At 50.2% G+C, this 10,999-nt stretch overlaps 1 protein-coding gene across 1 annotated transcript; it reads left to right on the plus strand.

Moving 5' to 3' along the window:
- The first annotated feature begins 446 nt into the window (after positions 1-446).
- On the plus strand, positions 447-10,297 carry THAP8 (THAP domain containing 8). Its single transcript, XM_026715400.2, has 4 exons — positions 447-577; positions 4,054-4,246; positions 6,040-7,095; positions 8,356-10,297. The coding sequence occupies exons 1-4, from the start codon at positions 495-497 to the stop codon at positions 8,500-8,502; spliced, it is 1,479 nt and encodes a 492-aa protein (XP_026571185.2). The 5' UTR covers positions 447-494; the 3' UTR covers positions 8,503-10,297.
- Positions 10,298-10,999: the final 702 nt, after the last annotated feature.

A 10,999-nucleotide genomic window follows, 5' to 3' on the forward strand; every position in this document is an offset into this window, starting at 1 on the left:
TGGGGACCCTTGATCTATATCTATCCATCGAACTAGAATTAGAATTAGAAGAACTTTATTGACATTGTACAAGTACAACGAAACTGTGAATGCACCCGAGCAACTGTTCGCAATACAATAAAACCAAAGCACTTAAAAATGAAGATAAGAAAAATAAAGTACCCACGTCTCCATATATTAACTAACTATATATTTTGTCTGTATCATCACATCTTTCTCTCTCTCATCTATGTCTGCCTATGGCGTTTATTCTAATCTAATCTAATCTAATTAATCTAATCTATACAATATATATAAAAGCGAGTGGAGCTCCTCTTCCCTTTTCCTATCTCTATGGCCAGCACTGTCGGCCTCCGCCCGGCGGGCCAGGGCGTCACCTGCCCGCTCTGCGCAGGCGCAGAGAGGGGGCGTGGCGGCGCGGGAGGTGTGGCGCGCGTGACGTCATCAGTCAACAAACGAGCTGGAAGCTCCCCGGAGGTGCCGCCGCCGCCGCGATGACCAAGTACTGCCGGGCGCCGCGATGCTCCAACTCGGCCGGGCAGCCGCGGCGAGACCAGCGGCGGCTCAGCTTCTACAAGTCAGCCTCCTTCCGGGAAGGGAGGGAGGGGGGGCTGGGGAGGTCTGCCTGGGATGCCCCCTCCGGGTCCACCCGCCTCGTGCCAGGGATCGGGGCTGGGGGGAGGGGGAGGGGGGGAGGAAGCCCCCCTCCCCACCTTAGCCTGACCCCCCCTTCCTCCCCAGGCGGGATTCCCCGGACTACAACTCCCAGGGAGCGTGGAGGGATGGGCTTTGTAGTCCGGCCCAGCTTGGGGGGGGGCGTGGGACTGTGGGGGCAGGAAACCCCCTCTAGGAGGGGGGCAAGGGACCTCCTGGGAGGGATAAAACCCTTCCTTCAGTGGGGCAGGAGACCCCTCTGGTTGGCCTTTTGGGGTCCCAGGGCTGCTCTTAATGGGGAAGGGACCAACAGACCTTTGGGAGTCTCTGGCTGTTGCTTCCTATGGGAAAGGGTTATCTAAGGAAGAGCCCACTCTTCATTCTACCCCACCTGGAAGGAGAGAGGGGGTCTCTGGGGCTGAATGGGGACTTGAATCTGGGGTTCGTGGGCAGCCCCATTAATGGGTGTGGCGTGGTGAAGGTAGAAGCCTAAAAAAAAACAGGAGACAGTGAATTCTAGTTCCGTCTTGGGCACAAAAGCAGCTGGGTGGCTTTGGGCTAGCTTGTCCTACCTCACAGGGTTGTCATAGTGGGGAAGATAGGAGGAGGAGGAGAACTCCGCCTTGAGTTATTTGTAAAAAAACAATAAAGGCAGGATATCAAGAAATCTAGGTTGCCCGGATCCGCTTTGGGCTTTTCAGAAATGCGGGAAACATGGAGTAGATTTTCAGAAAGTAACGTTGACTTGTGCTGAGCTCGTGGATGTGTCGTTGTGGACCTCTGGGCAAAAAGGAGAAGCAGTTGGTAGTTGGTTTCTTCCACAAAACTGTGGTTTTTTTGGTCCGGCAAATGCAACAAACTCAACTCTCTGACTTTCGTAACACAAACCCGGAAAACAGACTCCATGTATTATTATTATTATACACAAAAAATGACGGTGTACACAGCAAACGAGATGACTATGCTGGGTTTCGTATTATTATTATTATTATTTAGAAAACTTCTAAAAAGCAAACTGAGTGGCGGTAACACCATCAAGGCTAAAAATACCTGGGCCATACCCGTCATCAATCCCTGCTGGGATGGTAAACTGGACACAGGCAGAGCTGGACAGCCTAGATAGGTAAATGAGAAAACTGATGACCATACACTATGCGCTGCACCCACGTAGTGACATCGACAGGCTATATTTGCCCGGAAAAGCAGGCAGCAGAGGACTTTGGCAAGTGAAGCAGAGAGTCGAAGAAGAGAAGCACGCTCTGGCAGATTATGTGAAAGACAGTGTTGAACCAGCTTTGATGGAGGTCAACAAGAGGAAGCTGCTCAAAGTGCAGCAAACCAAGGATCAATACGGGAACACAGCAATGCAAATTTGGGCTGACAGCTAGCGTAACAAAGCACTTCCTGGACAGTTCCTTGAAAAGATGCAAGGAAAAATAGATAAAAGACCTGGTTATGGCTGACCGATGGAACGCTGAAGAAAGAGACAGAAGGCCTGATTCTTGCAGCCCAAAAACAAGCCATCAGAATGAATGCAATCAAAGCCAGAATAGGAAAATCTGCTGATGACCCCAAATGCAGACTCTGCAAAGAAGCGGACGAAACCATCCATCACATATTGAGCTGTTGTAAGACAATCCTCAGACTGACTACAAGCAACGTCACAACACAGTCGCTCAGATGGTCCACTGGAACTTGTGTTACAACTACCATCTTCCTGTAGCGAAGAAGTGGTGGGATCATAAGCCTGAAAAGGTGGTCGAAAATGATCATGCAAAACTACTGTGGGACTTCCGAATACAGAGTGACAAAGTTTTGGAACACAACACCCCGGATATCACGATTGTGGAAAAGGAAAAAGTGTGGATTGTCGACATTGCCATACCTGGTGACAGCAGAATCGACGAGAAACAACTTGAAAAATATCAAATATCAGGACTTGAGAATCGAACTGCAGAGACTCTGGCATAAACCAGTGCAGGCGGTTCCAGTGGTACTGGGCACACTGGGTGCTGCTGTGCCAAAAGACCTAGGCAAGCACTTGAAAACAATTGGCGCTAACAAAATCACCCTTGGTCAGCTGGAGAAGGCCACCTTACTGGGATCTGCTTGCATAATCCGCCTATACATCACGCAGTCCTAAACGCTTGGGAAGGGTTTGACTAGTGATTTGTGATATAAAACCCAGCATAGTTATCTCGTTTGCTGTGTACACTTGTTTTTTGTGAATAATATAATAATAATAATGATGATGATAATAATAATAATAATACTTTATTGTCATTGTACATATATACACAATATACACATAAGGTTGTGACTTGGGAATTTCTCTGATAACGCCAGACTGGCTAGTAGGAACAGGCTTGTCCTTCCAGCAAATTCGATTTTAATAGTCTATTAAAGCAACATCACTCTTGAGACTGAGATGGGCAGCATATACATTTAATAAATAGCACTCTTTTCTCTGAAATAAGCCACAGTGTGTTTTAAGGGGCCAAATTATTTAGCATTTCAAAACAGGCAGAGCTTTAACTGCATATCGTAGCTGCCATCTTGACTTCTTTGACCCCTCTTGTACCTGAAGCTTTACAAAGAACTAGCAGGGTACCTGTGCTTCACTACGAATCTATGTGGTTGGGCCTAGTTTTTGGGGAGGAAAATAAGAGCGGGGGAATCCTGCCTCTGCCTTCCACCATCCGTCGGTATTCATCTGGTTAGCATCCTCTCAGCGTGTGTGAGAGTTGAGGGCTGTTTGGACACTGAAGCAGTATTTGCTGTGTGAGCAAGGAGGAGACAGCAAGGAGCCTGGACGTGGCTTAGCTCAACTGTTCTGTACTAAAGCTGCTTGGTGCTGCTGTGAAACTAAAACTGAAATTCCTCTCCTCTGCTTGTGTTTTGCCTGTGGAAGAGATTTCTTTCCAGGTGGGGAGGGGGAGTAGAAACTCCTTAGCATCAGAGGGTAATAATAATAATAGTAATAATAATAATAATTATTATTATTATTATTATTATTATTATTATTATTACTATTATTATTATTATTATTATTATTATTAATAATATTATTATTATTAATATAGGAAATACTCTAAATGCTCTGATGGTCCTTTCTAAAAATCCTTTCTTAGTAAGCACTTAGAAGCTAAGAGGAAGATACGTGTCAAATGTCAAGTTTGTAGGCTTTATGGTTCTGGAGACTTTGTGGTGATGCATGAGGGGCATTTCATTTTTATATAGAGAGAGAGATGGAAAAAAGTTCCCATGAACAAGATAAGGGGGTCAGCAGAGAAACGAGGAATGCAGTAGGCGGAATGCACCCTTGTTTCGGCTGCCTATATTTAATTATATTTAATTATATCTCATTCATCCTGATCATTATTTTCTGTTCCCCTACAGGTTTCCCTTACACAGTCCTGAGCGTCTCCGGCAATGGCTGTCCCAAATGAACCAAGAGAAATGGACCCCCACCAAACACCAACACTTGTGCAGTGATCATTTTGCCCCCTCCTGCTTTGAGTACCGGTGGGGGGTTCGCTACCTGAAGCCCGACGCTGTTCCCACCATCTTCCAGACGTCGGACGGCCCACTGGTGAGAATCCCCTGGCTTTTCCTCCACGGGGTGGGAATGAGCTGCCTAGAGAAGATCGGGAGGGAGAGGAAACAAGGCAATTTAAGTCTCCCTTTGTAAAGTTAGAGACCTATTCAGATGTGTAGACTGAGTGGAGAAAGGTGAAAGCAGTGGGCGTCCAACGTTGGTGACCGTGGACTTCAACTCCCAGAAGCCCCTAGCCAGACCTGGAGAAGTTGAAGTCCACAAGTCTTAAAAGTGGCCAAGGTTGGCTGAGGAATTCTGGGAGTTGAAGTCCACGAGTCTTAAAGTGGCCTAGATTTGAGAAATACTGGACTAGGTGATCCTTCTGGCCCTTTCCAACTCTATCATTCATGACTGGCTGGGGAATTCTGGGAGTTGAAGTCCGCAAGTCTTAAAAGTCACCAAGTTGGACACCCCTGCGTTATAAACAATGAGACAGTAAACCAATGCTGGTGTCTTCCCATAATATATATATATACTGCACGCAAGGGGTATATGTTCCTATAATATATTTATTTATATGCTGCCCATTTCACTGTTACAGCCACTGTGGGTAGTCTATAGACCAGGGGACTCCAACCTTGGCCACTTTAAGGCTGGTGGACTTCAACTTTGCTGGCTGAGGAATTCTGGGAGTTGAAGTCCACGAGTCTTAAAGTGGCCAAGGCTGGAGTCCCCTGGTCTATAGAACAATACCCCCCCCCAAAAAAAGACCATACAAAACATTTACAAGTAGACAAAATAAGAGACTAAAAAGCATTTTATTCATTCTCTTTTATTTTCATTCTGAAACCTCGGGGCTCCTATTCACACAATCTGATTCCGAGGACAGGAAGGGTCAGAGAGTAAAATCATGCTGCTATTTGGGCTTGGATTTAGCTGGCCATAAACATAAGTTCAGGTTTATCTCAGCTTGGGAAAGATAAATATCAGGGTTTAATTATTGTGTGTCCGTGTGTGCATGTGCGTGTGTGTGTGTGTGTTTGCTGATGGGGCCTTGGTTTCTGAGCAGGCCCCTGGTGGCCACAGCTGAATATTCCGGCTCTGTAGCAGGTTGGACTTAAATCCAGGAGTAAACAACTATTGTCAGGTGACTTTAAGTGCAGCTTTAATTACCCCTGGAGAGAATCAGGTGGAAAGACAGGTATGTGCCAAGCTTGTTTAGGGAATAAAAGGCCTGGAATCTTCCATCAGGGAGACAAAGCCCTCGATTCATTCCAGGCTCCCGGAGATTATGAGAGATCAAAGGCTTCTTCTGCCCTGGGGGCCTTGAACTAGAAGCCAACTCCCTCTCCTTCAAGTCCTGGAAGGTGGTGATCACCTCTCACCTAATCCTCCTCAATAGGCTGCTCCTACAGGTAGTCCTCTGCTTACAGGGGCTTCTTTAGTCTCTCCCCATCCTCCTCCTCCTCCTCCTCCCTGAAAACTTCCCCCCTAGTCCTGAAGATGTTCCCTAGTTGGGTCATGAAACGTTTGCAAGGAAACAACCCAGCTCAGAGAGCCCCAAGGACCCACTTATCCTCCTCCTCCTCCTCCTCCTCCTCCTCCTCCTCCTCCTCCTCCTCCTCCTCCTCCTCCTCCTCCTCCTCCTCCTCCTCTTCACAAATCCCACTTGTAGTATTGATGAAGTTCCCTAGTTGGGTCGTGAAACGTCTGCAAGGAAACAACCCAGCTCAGAGAGCATCTGAGACCGCACATTTCAACACTGAGCCACAAAGAGTCTCCTTGATTGGCAGACCAGGGGAGGCTGCCCTGCCTTGTTGACGGTTGGCTCTTTGGCTTTCTTTCAGAAGAGGGAGAATGCTGTCGAACCGGCTTCTGACGCCCCGGCCAAGAAGGCCCTCCTTGAGCGCGAGGGGGACACCCTCACCGCTGCCCAAACCCCGGCCTGCCAGGAGCCCAGCCCCATGGAGACCCTCACCATCGCCATAGACCCCGGTGTGGCCGCCACCCCGGTCTACCTGGAGGCCCAGCCTTCGGCCCCTGACTTGGACTTCCAGGCCCTCTCGGGGCCCCTGGTGGGGACGGTGAACCTGCTTCCTCTGGTCCAAATCGTGGAGCCCCTCCAAGGGGTGACCCTGGCGGTGGCTTCCTCCATGCCAGCCGTGGCCTTGCCGGAGCCCCTGGAGCAGCAGGTGGTGGATTTGGTGGCCTCTCTGCCCCAGGCCGCCCTGGGGGCCTTGCCCGGCTCTTCCGTAGGGCTGGCCGGGCAGCTGTGCGCCGAAGTGGCTGTGCCTTGCGAAGTGGTGGGCGCAGGCGATCAGACTTCGGTACGGGCTGTGATGGCCGAGCCAGCAGCCCTGGCGGAAGAGGGGGCCCTGGTGATCGAGAACGTCTCCATCGAGCCTTTCCTGGAGGGCGGCGGCTCCTCCGTAGCCCTCCCCGTCCTGCAGGAGCCCACCGCCACCACCGAGATGGTGGCCTACTTCGAGACCATCCCCACCGCTCCTGTCACAGCGGCCGCCGCGGCCACTTCCGGGCTGACGCCCCCTGAGACGGTGCTGTCCTCGGCCCTCAGCCTTCCCATCGTCTCCACCCTGCCCATCGTCTCCAACCACGCGCCCCCGAAGGCCCCCCTCTCGGCCGAGGAGGCGAAGCTGGAGGAGGGCAGCTCGGCCGACTCTCCGGAGGAGCCCCTGGAGGAGCACCGCTACCACCACCGAGGAGAGGAAGGGGGCACGACGGCCGAGCTGGCGGAGGTGGTGATGGGGCTGCAGAAGAAGGTGAAGGGGCTCCAGCAAAGGCACCGGCGGCACTGCGCCAAGCTGGAGGCCATGGAGAGCATGGTGGAGCAGCTCTGGAAGGAGAACCTGGTGTCGGAGGAGAAGCTGAAAGTCCTGGAGATGGTGAGCGGATGGGGCGCTTCCTCCTGCTGGGGGCGGGCGGGGCGGGGAGGGAATCGGGGCGCAAGGGGGGAGTACGGGACAGGGAGTCCTCCGGCCTACGCCCGCCAGGGAGCCCAACGCTTCTGCGCCTAAGCCAGGCGTTGGTTAAGGGAGTTTCGCCCCATTTTACGACCTTCCCTGCCACCGCTGTTAAGGGAATCGCCGCAGTTGTTTCAATCGGGGGGAAGATGGTTGGTGAATGTGGGTTGTTGGCTTTTTTTTTTGCTCCGTCGGCTGTGCTGCCGAGACGGTCACGAAATGGGATCCTGGGACCCAGGGGTGGGATTCAAAACTCTTTTTACTACCGGTTCTGTGGGCGTGGCTTGGTGGGCGTGGCAGGGGAAGGATACTGTAAAATTCCCCCTCCACACCCCACTAACCTGCTTTCCAGCTCCCTTCTCCTGTGCAGGGCAACCAAAGGAGACCCAACCAATCAGGTGGGACTCGATGGGAGGCAGAGCATAGAGGGGGTTGGCGGAGCCGGTCAGAGGTGGGATTGGCCGGTTCTCTGAACTACTCAACATTTCCGCTACCGGTTCTCCAGAACTGGTCAGAACCAGCTGAATCCCACCTCTGATGTGACTCCCGGGGCTCTGCCACCATCATAAATAGGAACCCGTTGCCAAGCGCCTGAATTTTGATCACATGAGCCCCAGGGACGCTGCAGTGGTCATAAGTGGGAAACACGATCAGAAGGGATGTTTTTAATCAGTGCCATCACAACTTTGGTCCCTAAACGAACAGTTGTAAGTCTCGGACTGCCTATACTTCAACGGTCTGGCCATGGGTGAAGCAATGATAACCGATAATCAGAGTTGGAAGGGACCTTGTCGGTCATCTAGTCCAACCCTCTGCCCAAGCAGGAGACCCTACACCATTTCTGACAGAGATGGCAGTCCAGTTTCTTTTTGAAAGCCTCCAGTCGATGAACTTCCGAGGGCAACTTCTGTTCCACCGGTTGATGGTTCTCACAATCAGGAAATTCCTCCTCATTTCCAGGTTGAATCTCTCCTTGTTCCGTTTCCATCCGTTGTTCCTTGTCTGGCCTTCAGGTGCCTTGGAGAATAGCCTGACCCACTTCCTCCTCTCTGGGGCGGCCCCTCAGATATCGGAAGCGGCCCATTTGAGCCCCCGTGGACCCAGCGGGCGCTTTCAGAACCCTGTCCGACTGGCCGAAGGTGCCCAGGTATCCTAACCCACTCTCTGTCCTCCCCTCCCCAGGCCTGCCTGCAGTCCAGCACCTTCGTGCCGGAGGCCGGTGGCGCAGTGGCCATCATCTGCCAGGACAGAGAACCGGCCTTGCTCTACGCCGTGCCGCAACACTCCAGCGAAGGCAACGAGACCATCCTCCGGCTGGAAGAACAGTGAGCCAGGATTGGATGGGGGGGTGGGGGCAGCTGAGAACCGGCCTTTCTGCCTCTGGTTGCCCCCTCAGGCCTCCCCAGGAAGTGGCCAGAGCTCGCCCTCCCACCCACCCCCCGCACCCCCCAAGAACGCTGGCCCAGCTAAGCAGAGCCTCGGCTACCTCTCTGTGGCCTTATTCCGGGGGTCCCCAACCTTGGCCACTTGAAGACTTGTGGACTTCCAACTCCCAGAATTCTCCAGCCTAGGGAATTCTGGGAGTTGAAGTCCACAAGTCTTCAAGCGGCCACGGTTGAAGACCTCTGCCTTATTCCTTCAGCACCTTATCTTCTGATTTCTCTCTTGGGGTGGAGGTCTTAGAGATGATTATATATAACGCACTTTCACCCCTCATCCTCCTCGGGGCTCTGCAAGGCTGCTAATTTGCATCAGCCCCGGCTGGCAGGGCCATGGCCCAGGGTAATGGGAATTGTAGTGCAAAAGGGAAGATTTCAACCGCTTGTTCCTCCTCCTCCTCCTCCTCCTCCTCCTCCTCCTCCTCCCCCTGCTTGTATTTCTCGAGCAGCCTTTTCATTTTCCTATCCTAGAACAGGGGTCTCCAAACTCGGCCTCTTTAAGACGTGTGGACTTCAACTCCCAGAATTCCTCAGCCGGCCGTGTCCGTTTCTTTTTCTCCTCTCCCGCAAAGAGGAGAGATTGAAGAGGAAGGGATCGCAAGAGAGTAAGCTATGTTGTTGCTGGAGAATTCTGGGAGTTGAAGGCCACCAGTCTTGAACTGGCCAAGTTTGGGGACCTCTGTCCTAGAATTTTGCTGTCTGTTGGTGGTTTTTTTTTGTTTCAAAGGCCTCAGATTCCCATTTTTCCTTGCTGATTCCAACTAGACGGGAGAGGTGATTCCCAGTGGAGTCTTTCATACAGAACTTGCAATCCGATGGGTTATTGTGACTATGATGATGATGATTATTAAGGGGTTGAATGGAAGCGGGGGGGCAGGAAGGGTGTGCAGGAATCGTGGTAAGGAGTGGGGAGAAAATCTTTTAAGGAGCCACGAACACCCAAAAAGGGAAATGTGGAAAAGATTGAGACACGACAACAATCGACAATCGGCCTCACGCTTTTGGAAATGCGTGTGTGTTTTGCAAGCCCCCGAACCAGCTGCAGTTGGGCCTGCCTCCTTCACCCTGGAACATCCCAGAATCCCCCCCCAGCAATACAGGTTGGGGGTTTCTGTGAATTGTAGTTCAAAAGCATCTGGAAAAACCCACCACGCTGAATGCAAAACTCTCCGTAGACAAGATTAAGAACATACAACGTCGTCAATCCGAAGAGCGTCTAGAATCTGTTCTGTTTTTCCTCATGGCTAATTCCCGTAATTTGTCTTGAAGCCCCAAAAGATTTTTCCAACTAGCTGCCAAATAAGATCCCGAATGAGTTTTGATCATAAATCCTTTCATTGGTTAATTCTTCTGTTTTTAATTTAAAGAAAACGACGACACACCAATAAAACACACTGATTTCTGTGATTAACCTAAGCACCGGAGGAAAGATTTCATCGAAGGTTTTACAAACCTTCCCCGGTCTGGCACCTTTCAGGTACATTGGGCCTAAAATTCCCAGCCCAGGTAGCCAAAGGAATTCTGGGAGTTGTAGTCCAGTTCACCCCATCTGGAAGTCGCCAGCTCGGGGTCGGGGGGGAAGGCCAGGGTAAACCATAAGAGAACTGAGCAGAGATGATCTCTTTGCATGTGCTTGTATGTTTATGTAGTTCTGTAATTTAAACTGAATAAAGGGAATCTGTCAGGATATCTTTTGGTTGGCTTTGATTACATCAGGAGGAGGAAATCCAGAACTTTGGATCCAGGTGTGTCCACCGGGTGGAGTTTTCCAAAGTTAAGATGGCGACCGTATGACCCAGGTGGTCCTCGTCTTGATTTTTTTATTTTTTATTTATTTTTAATAAACTTTAATAGTCTTTTGTGCCTTTTAAAAACAAAACAAAAAGATAATCATAACGTTAACAGTTCTGTGACATCAACCTCATACATTTCTATCTTTTGTACATATTTACAAATATATACAATTTTGTACGAATATATACATTTAATCTATTGCTTATCTTAAACTCCTTCGTTTTCCATCCGTCTTAATTCAATCCAATTGTACCATTTTCCCCAAATTTTATAGTATTCAGGCTCATCTTTCTCTTGTAACATTAAGGTCAGTTTGTCCATTTCAGCACATGTCATAATTGTTGAATGATCGATTCATCCATTCGTGCTTCTGGCATTGAGCATGAGCTATTCTTGCGGCTGTTAAACGTCTTGATTTTTTAAAAAAATCTCCCCTGCGAAAGCCCTGGTTGGTTCTATCCTCCATCCTGCACATCAAGTACAGTGGAGTATGTTAAAGTGGGCCAGTGTTTATCATCACCTCAGAAATTTAAGATTAACAGAGTTGGAAGGGATCTTGTAGGTCATCTAGTCCAACCCGCCCCAGCAGACCC

Source organism: Pseudonaja textilis, chromosome 10 (genome assembly GCF_049901715.1).
Source record: "Pseudonaja textilis isolate UNSWEBS1 chromosome 10, rPseTex1.2, whole genome shotgun sequence".
Taxonomy (NCBI): Eukaryota; Metazoa; Chordata; class Lepidosauria; order Squamata; family Elapidae; genus Pseudonaja; species Pseudonaja textilis.